We start from the raw sequence: 24,763 nt of genomic DNA, 5'->3' as shown, positions 1-24,763 counted from the left end.
CACCAGTTTTTGCACAGTAACGTAGTACACTGTATTATAATGCTGTCCTTTGGTACACAAGTAATTATTGGCAGCAGGCCTTGCTGAAATGTTTATTTATACTGGACAATTACATACAGTCTTCCTGTATCTTTACTCTTATAGTTTCAATGAAGACGTTTAATTACTAGGTAATTTAGAATATGAATATTATTGGAGGCTTTTAAAAATTTGTTTATAGCAACTTAAACAACACCACTTTCTACACTCTAGTAGAACATTGTACTAGAATCGTGTCATTCTAATTTCTTATTACAATCAAATAACAAGACATCATTTCCTTAATCATCCTAAAAAAAACACATATATAACACGATTACTATTCCGATTTTAGAGGTGTAACTCACTAAAGCTCGCTGGGGGCTCCGCCCCCAGACCCCCGGTCAGGCCTTTGCCATGAGGTGTCATGTTCTAGAAAACTATTCCTTCAGGAATTCACTTCCCTTTACAGTAGACACCGTTTACCAATACATACTTCAATTCAACCGGTATTATTCCTTCCATGTAACTTTGAAAAACAAGCGCACAATTTATTAGAAATAACTCTATTACTACTTCTACTCTCTCAATCATGTGCGTGGCTTATTATGTACACTTTGCGCACACCTATACATGTTAGAGACAATAAGAGAATTTATTTTCTCAAACATAAACAGCGAGCACTGTCTTCCAATAGCCTACCTATTAAACCTTGCATTTTGCGAAAACACTCACTGTTTACAAATGTAATTTTTGCAACCTTTCAAATATTTATTCGTAGCATTTTTTAATATTATGTTTTGCAGTGTAATTTAGTACAATGTATTATATTCGTGTCATTGTAGTTAATTGTACATATTACCTGCAGGAAAAGTAATTCATATCTGTGATATAAGGGTGGGGAAATATTTCAGGCTTCCTGCACATTTATTCTTGTATTTACAATGAAGACTACAATTTACTAGATAATTTACAAATATGAATATTGTTGGAGATTGTTTACATTTTTTTCATAGCATTTGAGTGAAAACTACTTTTGTACTATAATGTAGTACAGTGGATTATAATGTAAACCTTGGGCATAGTTGTACATATTACCTCAGCAAGATTTCTTGAAAAGTTTCATATATACTGCACAAATTCTTGCAGTCTCCCTGTATATTTATTCTTGTATTTTCAATGAAGACTACAATTTGTAGGTGATTTACAAATATGATTATTGTTGGAGGCTTTTTAAACATTTGTTTGTAACATTTGAGAGAACACTACTTTTGCACTGTAATATAGAAAAGTCCCTTATAATGGAATCCTTCGGCATAGTAGTACATATTACCTGCAGCAACACTTTTTGAAATATTTCATACTTACTGGACAATTTCTGGCAGTCTACCTGTATCTCTCGTCTTGTATTTTTATGAAGAATAAATTTGTTCGTAATTTACAAATATGAATTTTGTTAAGGCTTTTTAAACATTAGTTCATAACATTTGATTGAACACCAGTTTTTGCACAGTAACGTAGTACACTGTATTATAATGCTGTCCTTTGGTACACAAGTAATTATTGGCAGCAGGCCTTGCTGAAATGTTTATTTATACTGGACAATTACATACAGTCTTCCTGTATCTTTACTCTTATAGTTTCAACGAAGACGTTTAATTACTAGGTAATTTAGAATATGAATATTATTGGAGGCTTTTAAAAAATTTGTTTATAGCAACTTAAACAACACCACTTCCTACACTCTAGTAGAACATTGTACTAGAATCGTGTCATTCTAATTTCTTATTACAATCAAATAACAAGACATCATTTCCTTAATCATCCTAAAAAAACACATATATAACACGATTACTATTCCGATTTTAGAGGTGTAATTCCAGAGACGCGGGCCCGCTACGTACCAGTACTATGTGAGCAGTAGGTAGGAACTCCAGAATCTAAGGAATTGAGTAGTGTAGGGGAACGACGTGAGCCTACTAGGCTGGAGACCTGGGTTCGATTCCCACCAAGTTTTTGTGTCACTTTTTCTTTCTTGGAAAGTTTATTTTTATAGCATAGGTGATTGAAAATAAGCTTGACACTATCATATACGGCATTTCATGCCAACCGGACCCGCAACTAAAACTATTAAATCGAAAGGGGCACTTTCCCACGTATCTTATATATTATAAATATGTACGCTGCCGACGACACAATTTTCAAGAGGGGCCCATTTGTGTGTGTGTATGAGCGTGTGTGTGCAGTGGCGTACGCAGGAATTTATTTCGGGAGGGGTCCAAACTCAATATCTGTGTATTTTATATTGAAATTCCTAAACTTGTCCCAAAAATTAGACTACATTTACACAAAAGTTGGAATTTCGGGGGTGGTCCGGACCCCCAGGAACCACCCCCTGCGTACGTCCCTGTATGTGTGTGTATTTCCTTAAAATTAATATTTTATACTTTCCATTTGTGGTATTCACTCCAAATTTGGTATACGCAGGTATCTTAACGAGGGACATAAAAGGGGAGAGAGATATTTTGCAATCGTTTCCGGTTTGAAGTAGACACTGTTGTCGCGAGACAAAATGTACTGTTGTCTTGTATGGACACTATATCGTGAAAAAGATGCCCATTGTTTCTTTCAGACTCTTTTTGGGGAACACCGCCTCCTCAGAGCGCCCCTGGCGAGATCAAAATAATACGTATATAATACAATAACAAATAGAATGTTATCAGCAGTGCCCCCGGGGTAATACTCCCCCCCCCTCGAACATTGCTTCCGATAGAGACACTGGTGATGCTCCATTTCCAATGCTACATATGTTTGATATTAAATACTTCAGTATCGTCTTGAAACTTTACACGAACATACTGCCTAGTTTCGAGACCATCTCAACAGTTAGCGTATAAATATATCCTTTCCGTCTATGTCTGTAATAACGAAAATATTTTGTTCACGCAATGCCAACAGAAATTATTTTCATAAAACAAAGCAACGTGATAAGAAAAAAAACGCAAGATAAAACAAGTTCGGCGGGGAATCGAACCCAGACCTGTTACTCAGAAACCAAACACTTTACCGCGGAGCTAACTTACTACGTTGAATTCTGCTTGTTCTATTCTCCTCAAGATACCACATAAGAGGAAAAATTAAGGCAATTCAAAAATATGGCAGTTTTGAATTCAAGATGGCGACTTCTCCAATGATTTGTTTCTTCGCTTAAACTGAACTACGTCCTTAATAACATAGCGAAACCTGGCTTACCTACCAAGAGCACAACTTACAATTTTCATGGTTACAAATTTTTGAGCCGCCATTTTGAATCGAAGATGACGACTTTTCCAACATGTCGGAATTTTCCCCTCACATGCGCTGTAGTCTACACACTTGAACGCAATTTCGTGATTCCACCATATCTACAAATTGTGTAGAATTAGACGCCCCCTTTTAATATTCCTAGCACTTTCTTACACCGAACATGACTACTTTTTTCAAGTTTAAAGGCGGATTCGCAAACTACGCATCAGAGTAAACATCACCTCGAAATTTCTACCTCCTAGATACAGCCATTACAAATTTCACATTTTTTCGATTTCCGCCGCGAAACGAAAACGAATTTTAATGCTCTTTTTTCTATCATAAACTATGTTCCTAGCTTCACTGCCTGACAAAATATGACGTTTCTATGGTGTGCGGAACTACTCTAAAAACCAGCATTTCAAAACGACGAAAAATTTCGACACTTCATTTACATGGAAAATGTCGCCTTTTTCGTGATATCGGAATTTTCCCATTACTCACATCCCATGAAGAACAAGTATGCAAAATTTGGTGTTTGTATGTTTTGTGGAAGTACGCAAACAATTAAGTGTGTTTCCGATTATAGAGGTATATAATTTGTGAAAGAGATATATGTAAAGTAGACGTTCAGCTGACAAATATGACTTCAGTTTAGCCAGGATTTAACAAAGCTAAGATTCGACTAGTAGAATCAATATACAAAACCATCCAAACTTCCTTCAGATTCTTAGTACAGGAACATCAGACAGAATGACAATGGTGGCTATCACACATTACACTATTTCTCATATTAACAAAGGAAGAAAATGGAGACAGGGCAGACACTCTGAACATATCATTCAAACATTCCACTAATTTGACAATCAAGAAATGAACTTTGATAACTTTGAGCTCTACTTATTCTGAATTTCCAAGATCTTCGGCAATATATAACCTCGACGAAAGCTTTCATAAGAAGAGAACAGAATAACTTTCATGAATAATAATACCATTGAGCTTCTCCTCTACTCTTATAACTATCGGAAAACAATTATCCTCTTATTGTTCATTGTAATTGCTATTTTGCTTCAGTTCTTTCACAAACACTTCATACACACAAATATACGTCTTCGCATTTTTAAGAGGACGATTCTATTTCTTACTCCATCTGTTATTTTAGCTATTATTATTATCATCCTTCATATTTATATATGACTGTTTCAACGGACTCGCATTCGAAGTATCTAGTTCCAAAGCAGAAATATCACTACCTCTAGAATAGCTGTATCAGAACAACTACCATCAGTTACTCTAGATTTTACAGTTGTTATATTACTGAGGCGTGCAAAGACTCATAGTAAATGTATTATATTTAATCTTTCTTTTTTGTAAACGTATTTTTCTTTTTTTTTCCCCTCAATTTACTTAAAATGAAAAGTGATCTCTAATGCCAGGTTCCGAGACAAGTTGATACATACCAAGCTAAATATTCTTGAGCAAGATGTTTATATGTATATATATATTCTTTCTCTAAATATTATGGAGGATACACGTAAACAAACAAGATGGCGCCACATCCTTTTTTATCTGGTAACAAGTATACTACCTAAATGACGTGCCGAGTGTCTGCTTTTCATATAATAATATAACGTTTTTTGAAAAGTGAGAAACTTTAAATTTTGATAATAACTACACAGTTTGCTATCAAACTTTAGACAAAATAGATACTGCTGTTAGTCCGCATATATTTGATTCAATATAACAGCAAATATAATTTCTTCCTTCATCTAAAAACTTGTTAATCTATCACATTAAAAGTGAGGCCAAACAAAAAAGAACACATTGGGAAAAAATGTATGTTGAGTACGGAATATCGTATGTTACATTTGTAAATCCTGAAGTTTCAGGACTTAACATACAGCAAACGTATAACTGGAAACGCGTGTCTTATAATACTTTCTGTACAAGTGTTCCGTCTCTACGTACTTTCTGTATGAAACAATAGAGGCGATCAGGATCTCATATACAAATGGACGTATTTGACATATAGCTGACGAAGGTACCATACATATATGTATATAATATAAGGAAAACTGTTGTGTATTCGACATCCTGCAACGGTAGGATGTAACATCTAAGGGTAGTGCCCATGTAACATACGGATATCGTATGTTTCGTACAGATTTCTGTAGTAAGCAAGACGATTCCGTATATTTGTACAGTATACCGCTGTCCAGGAAACGGATTTTTCTCAGTGCAGTTACATACTTCTATCGCTTTTGCATGTAATGATTATTGCAAGCAAACTTAATCTATAATTCTAATAATAATAATAATAATAATAATAATAATAATAATAATAATAATAATAATAATAATAATAATAATAATAATCTCAGTCGTTTACGTGACGATTTACTCAATTTTTGTTGATAACAACTATGAATCTTTCAATGCGGCGTACACTTGGAAGAAATTAGAGTGTTGCAATTAGCATGTCTGACAAATACTTACCAAGAAAGAACAATATCCGAAAGTATGTTTTCAGAAGAGGCTCGGGAGAGAGGGAAAATAATTGCAATTTCATTTTGGATTCGTGTGTATTGTTATGGTAAAAATAAATGCATTATTGTTTATTTTGAAAGCTTCATACATTTCAGCCTAATTTACACGATCGTCACCAGGCTTGATATTCTGAATCCTAAAAGACAAGCAAAACTAAAGATACAAAAAGCTGAGTTCATTTTATTAGGGTTTAAATTTCGTCTTGTTTCACCTTTGTGACTACACGCATATTTTGCATAGATGTGGCTCTGATTAACCTACCCTAACCATATAGATAAGGGAATGATAATTTAATGTGTTCTGAAAGGGTACTTCGGTATTGTGAAGGGATTCTAAGAATCGTAGCTCAAGACAGAACAAAAGTGACTTGGATCCCATTTAACACCCACATAATAATTTCTAGTTTCAAGAAAGAATATTAATTTACATTCAACTTTGCAACAATTAGATATATGTTGAGATAAATACATTCTAAAAGTGTGATTGCTTACAGCGTTGCCAATGTGTGTGTGATTGCACAAAATGTGTGCAATTTTGGCCTTTTTGTGCATTTTGTGTGTAATGCCAATCTGTGTGCATTTTATGTGTAATTTGGCACAATTAAAAATTTTGATCATTGATGATTTATACGAAGTTCCTTTCATTCAAATATTCATTATTTCCACCATTTTCCCCCCTGAAAATTGCCTTCTGAAAACTACGAGCTCCAATGCCTGACTCCAGGCCAGCGCAATAAAACCACAGAGAAAATAACAAGTTATTTGTTATAATTATTAGTCTCTTGTTATTTTCTCTACAGTATGATAAAACCTATCTTCCTTCCTTGGTACTTCACTTCTTGTTTTTCAGAGGCGAGTGTCATGACATCCCCAAGCAAAGACGCTTTGTTCAAGCAAGCAATGTGAATGAATGTTGACCCTTGATGTTGGCCAAAACATGAGCAGGAGGTGATAAGAAGTCTTGTCTTCTCAGCACTTGTGAAGGAAATGCCATTTTGCAAACCGATGAACGACAGAGCAGCTGATGTCCAATGAAAAACATTAAGTACGTCGAAAACAATGGCGCAGACTTTCCAAGATTTATGTGGGTGCATATCAATGGCGGGTCATATTAGCCTATATGTTTTCAGGGAAGTCTCGATGTTTGATTGATTTACTTTTAGTTAAAATATTTTATGAACATTGTCATAAAGGCCTGCGTTGTGAGAAAGTAAAACATTCCGGTACTATAAGGATAAGTTGGGGGTGCCCTAACTCAGTCGGTAACACGACTGATTTAAACGCAAGAGAAACTGGTTCAAACCCGGGTTCAAGGTAAAATTCTTGTGGGTGCGGCGCACCCACAAGATTATTTATGTGGGTGCCGGAGCCCTGGAGCACCCACGTAGTCGGCGCTCATGGTTGAAAGTGAAATTATAAATACGAAAATTAGAATGAGTACATCAAAATGTTGCTAAATGGACAAGAAAAGTTTTTTCGTTATATTGTTCTTATTTACAGATCTTTTGTCATGAAATTTACCACATACATGTCTCTGTCGATTATACACATAGTAAGAGTGTTAAATGTACCCTGCGATGTCATTATCCAAATATATTCGCGCACCAAGTCTGTTATAGATATGCGACAATCATTTTGGACATGAGTGTACGTATAGGTATGTCCGTCATTAGACATAATATACATATAGTTAGGTAGTTATGTATTGTGTAATGTTGTATGCACTGTCTTCCAGCTTGTGTGTAAAATTGTGCAATTTGGACGGAAGGTGTATGTAATTTTGCTTGCCGCGTCTGGCAACACTGGATTGCTATTAATTTCTTTAAAGAGCATCGAGATCTTGGAAGTCAAAATTAAGAATATATTTGCTGCGTTTTGAAAATCATGTTATCATACTGTACCACGTATGCAACTTTCTTGTCTATAAATTTCTGTCATTTTTCCCCCCGAAACAATAATACTTATGTTGTTTCTACTAAGAAAAGTGAAACATGTTTCCCATAGGACTCTCTCAAAACTAACATAATGTAATTCACGGAATGCTGCAGAGTAGACATGGCCAGAAAATTTGGGAAACGGTTTGCCAGGTTCCAAACATGCCCAGTTCTGTATCCGGAGAAAATCAAATACCCAGATCTAAAGCTTGGATTTTGGTAGCCAGTACTACAGGGTGCAGCACGTAAAACCGGCCCGTCGTAATATTCTGGTATATTGTGTTTTTGGCAACACTTAAATAATCTACCTTCCTACCAAAAGATGGCGTGTCGAGGTCGGGTCGACTTACGTGACCTGCAGCAGTCACGTGCAGCCACAGCCAGTGAAACTTGTCGAAACCACTTGAGAAAAAGGCCTCGTTGTGTTAAGCCGGGTGAGTGTCAGTGTGTGATAATGCCGTATTGGATACCCGAGCGTGTTGCCATTGTTGAAGGGTTCATTCTCACTGGATCTTTTGTGAAAACAAAGAATTTGTTTCGGGAGAAATTTCCAGGACGTTCTGTGCCAGCAAAAAGCACCATTCAGGAATTGATTGAAAAATGGCGGGGTACAGGATCGGTTCAAAATGCTCCCAGGAACAGACGACCATCTGTCTGCACACCTGAATTAAAGATGCAGGTGGAGGAGATAATGACAAGAAGTCCTCGAAAGTCAACCAGGAGATTGAGTCAACAGGTTCATGCGAGTGAGAGAAGTTGCAGACGTGTTTTAAGGGGACTGAAATTAAAACCGTACCGGATAAGTGTTGTGCAAGAACTGAAGGAGCCTGACCTGCAGAAGAGGGTGCATTTCTGTTCATGGCTGTTGAGCAATGTTGCCAGTGGTTTCTTGGATCCACTAATGCTCATCATGAGTGACGAGGCGTGGTTCCACCTGTCTGGGTACGTAAATTCCCAAAACAACCCTTATTTGTCGACAGAAAATCCACACGCAATCCACCAGCTACCCTTGCATGATGAGAAGATTGGTGTTTGGTGTGCCATTTCAGCCACACGTGTTATTAGACCCATATTCTTTGAGACGACAGTGAACAGTGACGTGTATATGGGAATCCTGGAGGAGTTTTATACACACTTGACCGAAGAGGAGCGTCAGTTATGTTACTTTCAGCAGGACGGTGCAACATGCCACACATCAGCTGCGTCATTGTCCCTTGTGCATGAGATGTTTACACCAGAGAGGACAATCAGCAAAGGCTTGTGGCCTCCTCGGTCGCCAGACTTGTCCACGTGTGACTTTTACTTATGGGGACTGTTAAAGGGAGGAGTATACGAAACAAATCCACACACAATTGAAGAACTCAAGACCAGGATCCAGGATGTCACCAATAGCATTACAACACAAAAACTGACAAGGGTATATATGAATCTCCTCAATCGTGCTCACATGTGTGTTGAAGTGGGCCTAGGACACTTTCAGCACCTGCTGTGAAGGCTGCTGTGAAAGTGAGTAGTCATATTCAATACATTACATTTCATTTATGTGTTGTAGTTAATCATATTCAATACATTACATTTCATTTTATGTGTTCACTTTACGGGCCGGTGTTACGTGCCGCACCCTTTAGAACCCAGAATGAGATACACCGGTTGGGAATAGAGAATCGGATACTCTGATCCGTAACCGAGAACAAAGTAAACGAAAGAAAAGACCGGGTATCGCGAAAGAAGTTCAAACTCAAAACAAGGATCATAAATTAGGAAACGCATCTCTTTAACAGGCAGCACTTATATTAAACCAGTTTTGTTCCAGAAACTTCTGTATTTTTTCCTTGACTATAATCATTTCATTTTAAAAGCCGTTTTGTTAATCTAAATGTAACGACTTAACCTCAAATTTCTTTTATATCTAGCAAAATTAATTATGTACAATACCTGTTAATGATAGTAAAAAACATATACACCTTGTATATATTATCAACTTGAAATCATCATGCGAAATGTATAATGTTACTAATTGTATTATATGCATTCACTTACCCTTTCTTTAGCTTACTGTAGAAAAGAAAATTACTTTATTTCAAGTAACGTTGTATTACATGCTAAACTATCATATTTTAATTATGGTTTTAAGTACGCATTCATTATAACAAGTTTATCATGTTTTCGTTCTATTGCAGCGTTTTTTTGCAAAATGTATTTTTACTCGTTAGTGAAGCATCGTTAATAACAAGGGATAAATTTACGAAAATGTCAATATAAATAACATTGATTTTTTTACATGTTTCAGTGAATATAATTGGAGACCATACCAAATCTGGTAGTCCAAGAGGGCCATTTTTAAGTAGGTATTTCTTTACTAAAATATTCAGAAACATAATACATTACATAACATTAACATTAATTTAAGAGTATTAGTAGCTAATATTATGTTAACAGCTGTATATTCTTCAACTTGAAATACGCGTTTTTAGTGAATGATAGTCCTAAAAAGGGTAGGAGCTGATTTATTTATGTTACCTTTGTACCTCTTTCTGAGGGCCATTTAAGGCCATGCCGTAATCGGTCAATTCTGCGTATATATATATAGTCAATTCATGCTAAGTAATAGAGGAAAAAAGAATTTCCGCTCGACCTTTTTTAAAAAAATATTTTTTAGGAATGTTTTTCCTATATCAGGGTACTTCACAACCACAATTAATAAGTTTTTTTAAAACATCTCATGGCCAGGCAGCAGCTACGACATTTTGCGTTTTTTTCGATTTTAGACGGTTACGTTGTTTTGAATGTCTCAGCATGTATTGGTCCAACCAAATTAAGAATTGCTCAAGGTCTACAACTCGTGCAGAGCTAAAACTTTGATCTCTTAATATTTTTGCCTAAAACCACTTGAAGAAGGTGAAATAAGGGCCTACAGTATGCTCATTTAATGCTCATTTCCGGCTGTTTGCCGACCGCTCGCCAAGGCAACTATTCGTCGCGGTCGAAAATAGCGCTGAAAGATGCCGGCGTCCGGCGCCGGCAATCCGACCGCGGTATATGGTCGGCATGGACAAATTGTCCGAGTATAGGCGGCAGAATCCTGATGGGGTCTAGTTGTAACACTGTCTTATCACACCCACATCAGCACAAGTGAAAAATCCGTTATCACCAGAAGGCAAGGAAAGTCAAATTGAACCCTTGACAAAAAATCCGTAAGTACTCATTCCTCTTGCTGTTTGCTATACCAATGATATTTAATTGTATTTTTTCTTCTTTTAACTTTCAAATCTTGCAGGAGACTGTTGTCCATTCATTGAATCTACATTCCCAAGTCAGTGAACACTTACTTTCTGTAAACACTGACTACGGAATGAAGATCAAACGAAAGGACAACAGTCTCTTGCATGAGTTGACAGTTGAAAGAAGAATAAACAGAATTAAACATCATTGATAAAGCAAACAGCGAAAGCAATGAATTCTAACCGACATTTTGTCAAGTGTGCCTTTTGACTTTCCTCGCCTTCTGCTGTAACGGAATTCTTCACCAGTGCTACTGTGGGTGTGACAAGACAGTTACAACTAGAGGAAAAAATTAGCTTGAGAGCCTCCACTGGACTAACCTTTAATCCTACTTTATTTTACTTCACAACAACGAATTTTCAGTTGAATTTGTGAATAAAATACCTCCTAGAGTATGACGTCATTACTTAATACTTTGACCCCTTCTCCTCAAAAACACAAAACGCGCTTTATTGTGTGTTATGGTATACTAAAGAACTAACTATTCCCAAAACTTCAGGTAATTTTATCCAGGCCAATTGGATATATTGGACAAATGAAACGTGCCAAATCGGCATACTTCCCCATCTTCACGATTTTCCCCAGGCCTTTGATAGCAGCTAATTGTCTGTAAATTTTTGTGTATTAACATATGACCCTGGACCACATACATACATGCAAACGCAAATTCAGACTTCTACGTCAGTTGTTTCCTCTTCCGAAACATGTCTTCAATATCCAAAAATGTTGCTACCGTAGGTCCTGACTTCACCTTCTTCAAGTGGGTTTGGGCAAAAATATAAAGATTTCAGTTTTCGCTGTGTACGAGTTGGAGACGTCGACCAATTTTCAATTTAGTAGGACAAGTACACGCTGAGATATTCAAAAGAACGTAAACGCCTGAAATCGAATAAATGCAAAATGGCGGTAGCCGCTGCGTTGCCATGGGATGTTATAAAATATAATTAATTGTGGATTTGAAGTACCCTGATATAGGATAAACATTAATCAAATAATTATGTTTTTTTGGAGATGGTCGAGCGGCACATGCTTGATCACTTAGAATATGGATTTACTACACACACACATACATACACACACACACACACACACACACACACACACACACACATACACACACACACACACACACATATATATATATATATATATATATTTATATATATATATATACATATATATATATATATATATATATATATATATATATATACGAGGTGTGTTTTCTAAGTAAGGCCCGTTTGAACACAAGTACACAACGAAGTGTTATTTCAAAAAAGTAAATGTATTTTCAGAAAGTACATACTTTACTCGATTTTTCGACATAGTTGCCAAGTTTGTTCAAACATTTATCATACCTCTTAACCAATTTCAAAATATTCTCTTCATAAAAACTTGCCGCCTGCTCCGATAACCAAGAGTTCACTGCCGTTTTCACATCGTCATCATTGTAACGGTTCCCACTGAGGTGTTGTTTGAGATGGAGGAACAGATGGTAAACGCTCGTCGCAAGATCAGGAATGTAGGGTGTATGGTCTAAAACTTCCCAGCCAAAACTGTCCAACAAATCGAGGGGTCTGACCTGCAGTGTGAGGTCTTGTATTGCCATAGAGAAGGACAATGCCCTTTGTCAGCATGCCGCGTCTTTTGTTTAGAATCGCTCTGCGTAGATTTCTCAGGGTTTGGCAGTATGCTTCTGCATTGATAGTGGTTCCTCGTTGCATGAAGTCGGCCAACAAAACACCATGCCTATCCGAAAATACTGACGCCATGATTTTGCGCTGGAACAGAGTCTGTTTGGCCTTCACCTTTACAGGCGAGTGTGTGTGTGTCCATTTCATGCTCTGTTGTTTCGATTCGGGCGTGATATGCGAAACCCATGTTTCGTCTCCAGTTACGATCTGACTCAAAAAGCCGTCACCTTCTTCATGATAACGAGTCACGAATTTCATTGCACACTAAAATTTTTGTTTTTTGTGGTCCTCTGTTAGGAGTTTCGGAATCCAACGGAAGTACAGTTTCCTAAACTTTACGTGTTCAGAAACAATTTTGTAAAGCACTGATCTCGACACATCACGAAATTCTTTTGAGAGACCTGTTATTGTGAAGCGTTGTTTCTCACGTACCCTCGCTTCAAATGGAGCCACCAAATCGTCTGTAATCGAAGAAGGGCGACCGGAGCGGTCCTCATCTTGGACGTTGTCGCTGCCATTTTTGAATTCTCGTACCCACTTACGCACTTTGCTTGCACTCATAACAGTATCACCGGACACTTCGCAAATCTGTCGATGAATTTCTGCAGCAGACAGGTTTCTTGCTGACAAAAACCGTATCACTGAGCGAACGTAACACGCGACGGGCGACTTGATAGTCTTAAACATTGTGAAAGCACAGAACACAACCGTACAGTCAGCTACAGATCCGAAACTGAGCACAGGTGTTCCCGAGGCATGCCGATACATGACGCACAAGCTCGTTGCGGTATGCGCGCGAACTACTAGTGTTTACAACAAAACGGACCTTACTTTAAAAACACGCCTCATATATATATATATATATATATATATATATATATATATATATATATATATATATATATATATATATATATATATATATATATATATATATATATATATTGCTACATGTCTGAACATGGAAAGGAGAAACCAATCAGTATTGTAGAGGGTGATCACTTCGAGTATGTGTTATAAGGGAATCAACAGAATGAAACAATCCCTTTATTGGTGAAAGGTTATTGATACGACAGTACAGAAGAAAACAAAGACCGAGAGAAATTTTCTATTTAGCAAATACAGCTATATCCAAAATGTAAGATTCTACTATGAGTACCTTAGTTGTTACTTATGTGCCTTATATTGATTCACCATTCACGCAGTATCTATGATCGATGTAGAATATCAAGCGAACAGCGTTCCCTTCGTCAGGAAGGTGGCCTGACTTTGGACTTAATCTATATATCAATTAGTGGTGTATGGAATTCCTACTATCCTGTTTCTATATTGCGTCTGCATATTTTCAACTTAACAGTATATGCAGGTTAGTAAATTAAAGAAATAAATGTTTATCTGCATTCAATATATGAAACTTTGGCGTGGGAGACCCGGGTTCGATTCCCGGCGGGAGCTCATGTGGTTCGGATTCCACGTTAATCAGTAGGTCCACGTCTCATATAGCCTCGCTGCTGAACGGGACGCTAAACTAAAAAATCAACTCAATCAATATATGAATTGTTAATAATTGGCACAAGTTCAATCTATTTAAGCTGCTACTGTAATCTCATAGACCTTATATATAAAGCTATATTCCTGAAATGTTTTGCTTTTGATCCCATATTACATGAAGATATGCCTTATACCAATGTAAAATATTCTAAATTAAGTACATCTGATGGCCTTTCTACAAAGATGCGTTCAAATTTGGCTCTGCATTGAACAATATTTGGCGGAAATAAGGATCAAAAATACTTTCTGAGGGCTGGGAGACCCGGGTTCGATTCCCAGCTGGAGCTCATGTAGTTCGAATTCGACGTTAATCAGTAGGTCTTCGTCTCATATAGCCTCGCTGCTGAAAGGGACGTTAAACTAAAATCAACTCAACAACTGCTTTCTGATAGTGTGGGTGAGTTACATGTTTGAATGACAAGTAGTGTAGTTGTTATTATTTTTACATGTTTGCGAATTTTTATGATTGAGGAGTTTCTTCTTTGTCTAAAACCCACGGCTACTTTAATTTTAGTCCTTTTTTCATTTGGAAGGAATGTGGGATATGATTTTAAAAATATAGTAAAAAATGTAAAAGGGGTATATGTAAAGTACCGTAGACCATATGCTGAGAAATATAACCTTTGCTTAGCCAGCTTTTAACCAATTTAGTATTGGACTACTAGGATCAATAAACAAAACCATCCAAAATTCCTTGAAATTCGTAGTCCAGGAACATCAGACACAATTACAAAGATGGCTAGTACACATTGCAAGCAAAAAAAAAAAAAAAAAAAAATATCTACAAATAGGAACACTCAACATTTTTCGCCTTGGCTACGAACTAAGGACTCTGACTCGCTTCCAATTTGGCATATCCCATCTAACAAAACAGAGAAAGAATCCCTTTCAAAACTTAGTGTCGTCGTAAACGTAAATTTTAAAAATCTGTCAAAAAGATAACATGAATTATGATAAAAATCATTAAAATTAACACTCATCTTGGATCACAAAATTCTCTTCTACCCTCCATTCAGATAAAGGGTATTTTTTAAAATCCTTCCGTAGACCAGCGAAGATGATTTTGTGAGCTAAAGTCTAACCTATACATGATCTATCCGAAAAATTTGAAACAAGAATCCAAGATATCACCGTTGACCAAATTAAACCATTTATCAGAAATAAAGGAAAAAGGGAGGGATTGCAGATACTATGAGCTTATCATATAGACATTCCAATAATTATACAACCGAGCAAAGAATATTGTCTGATAACTTTGATCTGAACTTTATTCTGAATTTTGAAAACCTTCAACAATCAATAACTTCAATGCAAGGTTTCCTAAAACGAGAATAAAATAATTTCCTCGAATTCTAATTCCATAATGTTTCGCCTCTTCTTTTTAGAACTATCGACATGATTATCCTCTTATTCCCTTTCTTGTTTGTAATATACTTTATTTATTTCACAAATACCTCATAAAGAACACCTTAATACTATAATAATCATCTTCTTTCTTGCAAGTTGATTATACTTCTGATTCCGTCCGCTCTTATAGCTATTATTTTTATCATCCTTCATTTTTTATATATGGTTGATTTGCCAACATATTTACCTTATAAGAATTATATATCTATTCCCAAATCAAAAATATCACTAACTCTTGAAAGAACTATACCACAACAACCACAACTAATTCCCGTAGATTTTACAGTCGTTATATTACGAGGGTGTGCAAAGACTCAGAGTAAATGTGTTAAATTATATCTTTCTATTTAGTAAAACATTTTTTTCTTTTCTATATGCTTTATACATTCTTCTTTGTTTGGAGAAAGTGTTAAGAAACTCTGGTATCTTTTGGAGGTAAGCGGGGAAATATTCTACACGGAGAATCTGTGAGTCAAGTTGGTATGTACTGCATTAAATATTCTCGAGCAAAATCTTTTTATATACACATTCCCCAAAAAATATGAAGGGCAAATGTAAACAAAGGAAATGGTACCACGTCCTACCTTATTTGATAACAAGTACACTAGGTAAATGACGTACCGAGTTTACTTTTCAGATAATGAAGCAATGTTTTTTTTTTAAAAATGAGAATGTTTACATTTTGATCTGAATTACACACCTTGCTATGAAATTTGAAAAAAAAAAGTAGCTACTCATACTACTCCGCATATATGGGAGGCAATACAACAGCGAATAAATTTCTCCCTTCACCTAAATTCATGTTATATATCAGATTATGAGTGAGTCCAAATTAAAGAAGAAAACAGTTACAATCGCACATCGTATTTGAAATTCCAGACTATTACAAGTAAACTTGATCCATATTTCTAAAATAATACTAATAGTAATAATGATTGTTTCTCACAACAAAAGAGAGGAAGATTAAATAAGGCGCCTAGTATCAAAATACGCAACATCCATTTCGCTTAGTTTCGAGTAATCGTTCTCGAGTAATACACACGTACAATATTTGAACTAGTTTTTAGTATAAAATATTATGCATTTAAACAAAATTCTGCTTTCCTGGAAGTCAATTAGATCAAACATGTAACAAGCGATATATAGCTCTATTTCGGTAAAAATGGACTTGTCTGTTTTTGATATTAGGCGCCTGATATCTCAAAGTGGAAGATGGTTTACACACCAATCTAAAGCGGTAATGACGCCTATTATTAAAATGTAATAACATTTTCCCGAATACTTATATTGTGCGAGTATATGCTTTCTCGCTCTTTGTGCGCTGTTTCTTACACCAGGACATCGAATAAGTGCAGGTGTCTCACAATGACAACAAATACCGATTGCATGTTGGAAAACTAATGCATTCAGAGACTCGAAATCAGGACATACACCAGTTTTGAATCCAGCTTTTATGAAAGTATATTGGTTCAAGCGAATGTATCTTGGTAAGCTTATTTGATTATTTAAAGTGGACATGAGCACTACACGGCGATTTCTCTGGAGAATCTTGCAATAACCGCGCACGAGTTTCACAAAGGTTTCTAACTTTTTAGGTAATTGTCCCAAGTTCTGAAGCAGTAGAAAATCAAGGTCCAAATTTTCTGGTTGTGTGATTGATAGCCAAACGAGTGGTTAAAAGTTTCAGTAGGCCCCTTTACGTTGATTATAAGTGTTTCGTACACCGTAGCATCTACTGCAATAATCGGCAGGACTGTACATGAATGAGTCATTGGGTTTTTGGACTGCTCTGATTTTTCAACTTTATCTTCATGAACGTAAGCAAGCGATATTGTCCTTGTCATCACGTACAAGCATCAAGACGGATCAGCATTGAATACAAATATAGCAGAATTTTTTCTACTATTCATAAGATCAAGAATTTTCATTGACCACTGTTTGTCTTAATTCTGCAGCCGTTCTATATATTCAAAGCATGTCTTGGTAACAAATGCAGTAATTCTTCTGCTGGTATTTCCGTTGTTGATCTTGAACTTTTTTACAAACCAATGAGAAGCATCAAACAAATGAGAGATATATTTCCCAGCGTGTTGAGCAGCCCAAATGTGCAGGTCTTTGTTCTAGATATCAAGTCCTATAGCTAGATTTTTTTTCTAAAATCTGTAAGGGCACCTTCAGCAATTCTTTTCAGCATAGTTTCCATGTCACCACCGGATTGAATCTGTTTTTTCTTCCATCGGCGTATTTGAGACTACTCTGGCGCCTATGAATATTTCTTACGAATTGATGTGATTTTCCTGCATGTGCCAACATATGTTCAAATATAATTAATCATCAATTTCTTCTCGTCGTCAGTATATGTCTTCGAGCCTCGTGGACGACCCTGGCGGATACAGATCAGCACCAGCAGCTTATTCTACCGTGCTCTTTATGATGGAAGTTTATCACTCGGTATTTCTGCATCAATCATGAAAAGTCGGTGAAAACAAGTAAGTCAGATACTGCATCACTCTTGTCACAGATTTCAACCATGATGTCATTGATGGTTGCCGCAAATTCAATTTCTCATTCACTTGTTGGAAACAACGATTCTATTATTGCGGAGATAAATTTGAACTTGGTCAATGACAAGTGGTAGCACATCAGCAATATTCATTTGTGTCAGTTCTGCAACTGTAAACAAACAAGTATTACAAAAGCTGAATAATTCTTTAATGTAAAATTACTCCTGCGAGAAGCATAACAGCACTTACGGCTGGATTCTCATTCTTGTCTTTCAATCGTCCAGGCAATGTAAGCATGCACAGCTCGTCCAGTGTTCGTACCATGTTTTCCCATGATCCTGATGTTACTTGAATCAACAGCACAGCAGAGAATGCGATAGTGACAAACGTTCCAAAATAAGTCGTTTCGTAATACGATTCATGCAGACAACACCCCACACTTGGAAGCATGCACGCTAACTTTCCTCGCTTCGTTTTTATATTACGCATCGACGGCGCTTCGAGCAACGTGCTCCTCACCATAACAAATATCAACATACGAATGGAAGTAGTCATTCCGTGCGCATGTAAATGAACTACGATTTAGCACTTTTGTCAAAAGGGAATATCTAGGAAGTCAGTTTCAAACGCTATTCAAAACATTTCCCGTGCGAACTGATGTAATATTCCGTGAAAATGGAGAATCATACAATTAAACATGCATATGACTCGCACCGCGCATGCATTTGAACCAACAACATTACACTATCTTAATTAGCAAAATTAAGTGCTTTCGATTAGTGTATAAACTGTTCTCCACTTCGTTACATAATCTCAGTCTCTTTTTTCCTGTTCTTGTTGTTTCTTTTCTTTCCTTTTTTCTTTCTTTGATTCTTTCTTTCTTTACACATTAATAAGCCCAAAGAGTAGCATCCCGCAGTAGGGATATTTTCTCTCTTTACTTTGGTTATACCAATTAAAGTGAAATAAACCGAAACCCGACTACACAAAGAACTAAAACGCAAGATGATTGCAAAGATTTATAGCAATGCGTCTAGACCTGTTCTATCTGCTTTAATTTAACAATAGATTTAAAATAATATGTTACTTGATCCCCTTACAATTTGAAATTGTTCAGTAGAACCCTACCTTCGACCCTGCAGTTGGCCCTGGGACAACACATTTTGCTTTGATACGTTGTGCAGTCTTTGATGAAACGTGTGTTTTCGTTTTTCATCAATCTCACCGTTGGCTATTTCTAGAGATGGCAACGGACTATCTGGACACCGTGTATATTAATAAAACTCACACGGTATATGCATTCGGAAAACTTTTCTTACAGTTTCTTAATAGTCGTCATTAGTGCTATCGATTAGTGTATAAATCATCTTAAACTTCGATATATATAATCTCGCTCTCTTTCCTTGTTGGCGTTTCACGTGCGAATTTCCTTAACATCAACTTTGTTGGTAATAGGTATGAACCATTCAATGTGGCATACACTTGCAGTCAATAGGGGTGTTGTTATTAGTACACAAGAGAAATACGTACCAAGATAGAACAGGATCCTACAGTATGTTATTGGAAGATGCGAAGGAGAAAGAGAAAATAATTGCAGTTATATTTTGGCCTCGTAAATGGTTATAAACGCTAAAAAAGCACTATTGTTTATTTTGAAAGTTTCATACATTCGATTATAATTCAGGCGATCAAATATTAATCTGGATATTCTGAATTCTAAAAGACAAACAAAAATAAAGATAGGGTAAAGATTTATTACATTTTTCCATTATTTACTTTTACAAATATTTGGCCTCTTTCAACCTCTGTGGGCACATGCATACCTTGCATAAAAGTGACTCTGATTGAACTGCTCTAATCATATAGAATAAGGGAATTATATTTGAATGTATTCGGAAGGATTAGCTCGACATTCAGAGAGACTGCAGGAACCCGTAATTGAAAATGTAACACAGGAGACTTGGATCTTAATAAATACCAAAATATAAATTTATAGTTTGGAAGATATATATTAATTTAGAACTTAACTTAGCAAGAATTAGAAAAAAACATATTAGTTTAACCTGATATTTCAAATAGATTTTGAACATGGAACTGAAATTGAGTTCCGTAAATAGTATCGGGACCTTTAAAGTTATAATTGATAATACATGTGCTCCATTTTGCAAACTATGTCATAAAACCACATATTCGTTTTCTGATTGATGGATTTCTGCCTCTTTTCCCCGTCGCAATAGTACTTATGGTGTTTCTAGTAAACCCAAGTAATACGTGCTTCCAACAGGCCTCTTACAAAACTAACTTAATATAATTCAGGGAGTGCTGCAAAGTATATCTGACAAGAAAGTTTTGAATCCGAGGTAACTTGTTTTAAACATACCCGGTTCTGTATCCGGGTAAAGTCGATGATCCCGGATTCAAATCTCAGATACGTATGCCCGTACTAGAAACGAAAATATACGTGTTCAGAATCGACACTCGGATATCCTTATCCGCTAGCAATGTGTTAAAATGAAGTAAAATGTGCGATTATAAAATGTGGCACAATCTTTTACTGAGGTAATAGAAAAACATCAGGCAATATGCGTTTTCATTACCATAGTAAACAGGCTGGTTCGAAATTTAAAAGCCGAGATTTATCAATGAGAATAAAAACTGATATTGGCGATATCAGCGGAGAAAGCTATATTAACGAATGTAGAAATAATGACGCCGAAAAATTCAAAAATCTTCTTTAGACACAAAACCATAGAACTAATACTATGGTTCATGTAAAAGACAAGAAAGTAGCGATTTTGTATTTTCAACCTACTTTACTATTTTATACTATTGTTTGGTTTATAGAAAAGGAAGATTTTGATCATTTTTGTGGTGCAAAATTCACGTAAACTCAAAGTTCGTTCTATAATTCTTAACTGCGTAAGATAATCATCATTCTTTAGAATTATGTATGGCAAAATATCGCTTGTACTGCTATAGAAAATAAAGTAACAAGACGTACAAAGTAAGTTTTGTGTGTCTAAGGAAGTGATATTATATGAATCATTGTTATTTGCTGCAGATTAAATTGATGGTTATTTTTTGAAACCTTTCACTTAAGTTGCCTGTTCTATATAATTTCAAAGTAACTCTTACCTACACTTTCAATTCGTTGTCTTTTCGTATAGAGTTACTTTTATTACAAGTCCTTAAGGCGAAGGAGACTACAATTAATGGATGATATTAAAACAGAAAGATCATACGTGAAAACGAAGAGGTTAGCGGAGGATCGTGGAACATGGAAGCTTCTCAGCTGCGGCAGGTGACATGCCAATAAAGGCAGAATATCTATGATGATGATGATGAATGAATACTATTGGTAATACGTTCACTTCATTACCTTCAGTTAAAATATAAACTAATTTTTTTTATATATTTCAATATGATTCAATATATGGATCCATTTTTTAAATGTTTGCCATTTTGTTTTTGTACAAAATGATTCACATTTATATTTCGTGATTTCACGGAGGATTTGCAAAGATTCATAGTAAATGTACTATTCAAATCTTGCTTTTAACATTTGTTTTTTTTTCTACCCATAATTTGTGATACGTGTACTATCTTCTTTATTTGAGAAAGCATTATGGCACTCTCGTGTATTTGTAGGAAAACTGTTAAATGGTCTACACGAGCACTCTTCTAGTCAACGTGGTAAGTACTAAGTTAAGTATTCTTGATCAAAATCTTTTTGCTTATATATACACTTTCCCTAAATATTATGAAGGAGACACACAAACTAATAAAATGGTACCACGTCCTTCCTTATTGGATAGCAACTATGCAAGGTAAATGACGCACTGAGTTTCTGCTTTTCGCATAATGATACAAGGTTTTAAAAATTAAAGAACTTTAAACTTTGATCTGAATTACACACTCTGCTATTAAAATTTAAACAAAATAGCTACTGCTAACACTCGTCATATATGGGAGGCAATATTACAACCAATTTTATTTCTTGCTTCATCTATACACTTGATAGTCTATCAGATGACTATGTTTTATCAAATAAGTAAAACAGTTACACATTCACATTTCATTTGAACATCTAGACTATTGCAAGTAAACTTGTTCCCTATTTCTAACAATAATAATAGTAGTTGTGTTCCAGTCGTTTACGTGGCAATTGACTTAACAACATGTTTGTTGATAATAGCTGTGAATCTTTCAACGCGGCCTCCAGTTGGAAGATTTGAAGTGTTGCAATTGGTACAGCTGACAAATACGTTCCAAGAAGGAACAACATCACAAAGCATGTGTTCGGAATGGGCGGAGAGAGAGAGAAAATAGTTGAAATTCAATTTTAGTCTTATATGTATGATTATGGTAAAAATAAAGTGATTATTGGTTATTTTAAAAATTTCATACATTCCCGAGTAATTCAGGTGATTCAGCAATATGCTTAGTGTGAGAGACGTTCAGTCCATTTTATTAGGGTTTAATTTTCGGGCTTGTTTTTACCTCTGCGTGCACACGCACACTTTGCCTACATGTGGCCCTGTTTGAGCTGCCCTAATCATATAAAAGAAGGGTATGATATGATTCCTGGGTTCTAAGAGGGTATATCGGTACTCAGCACTTTATTTGGACAAGCCTCTTTCGAAACTATTTTTTAAATTTATGTCCCACGGTCATGCCGGCTAGGCTAAAGGAGACGGTGGTGATGAGAAACGAATGAAATGGTGGATTGAAGAAACTGTGTGGGATGTATTCTGAAGGGATTCCTCGACATTCAGAGAGACTGCAACAACCCGTAGCTGAATATGTAGCAAAGGATCTTGGATCCTAATAAAGAGCAAAATGTAAATTTATAGTTTGAAAGATTATATTAATTTAGAACTTAATTTTGCAAGAATTGGAAAAATGTTAGGGTAAATTGATATTTCATATAGATTCTGAACATGGAAATGCTATTGAGTTCCGTAAATAGTATCGGGACCTTTAAAGTCAAAATTGGTGCTCCATTTTGTAAATTATGTCATAGAATCACACATTCGCATTTTTGATTGGTGGATTTCTGCCACTTATCCCTGTTGCAATAGTACTAATGGTGTTTCTAATAAAACCCATGTAACACGTGGTTCCAACAGGCCTCTTCCGAAATTAACTTAATATAATTCAGGGAGTACTGCAAATTATACATGACAAGAAAGTTTTGAATCCGAGGTAGCTTGTTTCAAAGATACCCGGTTCTGTATCCGAGGAGAATCGATGATCCCGGATTCGAAGCACAGATTCGGATGCCCGTAATAGAAACGAAAATGTACCTGTTCAGAATCGAGAGTCGAATACCCTGATCCAGAACCAAGAATTATGTACCTGAAACGGAGGACTGGATATCGCGAAAGAGGTAAAAACTCAAAAGTAGGAATTGACATCAAAAAAGGCATATCTTTAATTGAAGGTACTTTCTTTACATTAAAGTTGACATTTCAAGGTAAACAGCACATAGTAAAATCTTGCTGCTAGCAATATTCGGAGGTAATCATATGTATTAACTATGAGTTGTAGTACCACTGCTGTTACAATGTTGTGTTTTGTCATAACTCCTGAGAAGATGGATAAGTAATTAGACCCATTATAGTATTTATGTTTTATCAATTTCTCTCCAGAAACTACTGTACAGCTTTTGCTTCTACTATCATCTTTCGTCGATTTCCTGATTAAAAAAAATTAACTGAAATAACTCAAGAACATATTGACGGAGAAATCAGAGATTGTATTCATGAAATCTGATAATACTTTAAAAAATCATGATATATGTGGATTGTGTAAGTAAAAATGCATACATTTCAAATTAAAAAAGGAAAGAACGTTATATTTAATAGACAGAGCACTATACTATAGTGTTAGTCAGTTCTGAAAAATGCATTTAAATAAATGAATAATCAAGTACGCCACCTCAGGATGGTAAACATAACTTCATATTTTCGTTCTATGTGTATCCTTCAGAGCATTATAAACATTTCGAACAGAAGATATATTTGTCTGATAGAGAGATTCAAGAATTTAATACAATGGGCTTGTAATTTTTGATTTCCAAAGTATGTTGAGATTGTGAAAAGCACATATGAACTCTTCGTACGATAGTATTTCATTAACCTAACAATACAAAATTCGTATGTACTGTAGGTCTGGAAATCTTGTTATTCTTGTTTGTGAATTGCAGTCGGACAATATAAAATGCGTAAATGTCTTATATAAAATGCGTATATCTGATTTTAAGGTTCTTTTGTTAATCTAATCGTAACGATTTAATCGCGAAATTTGTTTTATGTATTGTAGAATGAAATTTGTTCAATACGTGTTAATGATCGTAAAGAAAACATCTACTTCGTATATATTATCAAATTTGAATGTATAACGCGGCGTAGATATGTTACTTACTATATTATACATATTCCTATACTCTTACTTTAGTTTATTTAGCACAGAAAAAAATTGTATTTCTAGTATTAATGTATTATAGATTATGTAAAATATCAAACTTTAGATATCGTTTT

At 35.6% G+C, this 24,763-nt stretch overlaps 1 protein-coding gene across 1 annotated transcript in view; it reads left to right on the top strand.

The window, feature by feature from the left end:
• The window catches only part of LOC145683923 (uncharacterized), a 443,098-nt gene that overhangs the window by 296,477 nt on the left and 121,858 nt on the right, over positions 1-24,763 (top strand). Inside the window, exons 10-11 of the mRNA XM_081755604.1 lie at positions 10,074-10,127; positions 21,870-21,914. Of these exons, the coding sequence (XP_081611730.1) occupies positions 10,074-10,127; positions 21,870-21,914 (99 nt within the window). The remainder of the gene's footprint in view (positions 1-10,073; positions 10,128-21,869; positions 21,915-24,763) is intronic.

This window comes from Thermobia domestica, chromosome 4 (genome assembly GCF_964235325.1).
Source record: "Thermobia domestica chromosome 4, izTheDome1.hap1.1, whole genome shotgun sequence".
Taxonomy (NCBI): domain Eukaryota; kingdom Metazoa; phylum Arthropoda; class Insecta; order Zygentoma; family Lepismatidae; genus Thermobia; species Thermobia domestica.
Note: the sequence above shows the minus strand (reverse complement) of the source record. Positions and strands in the feature narration are given on the sequence as shown.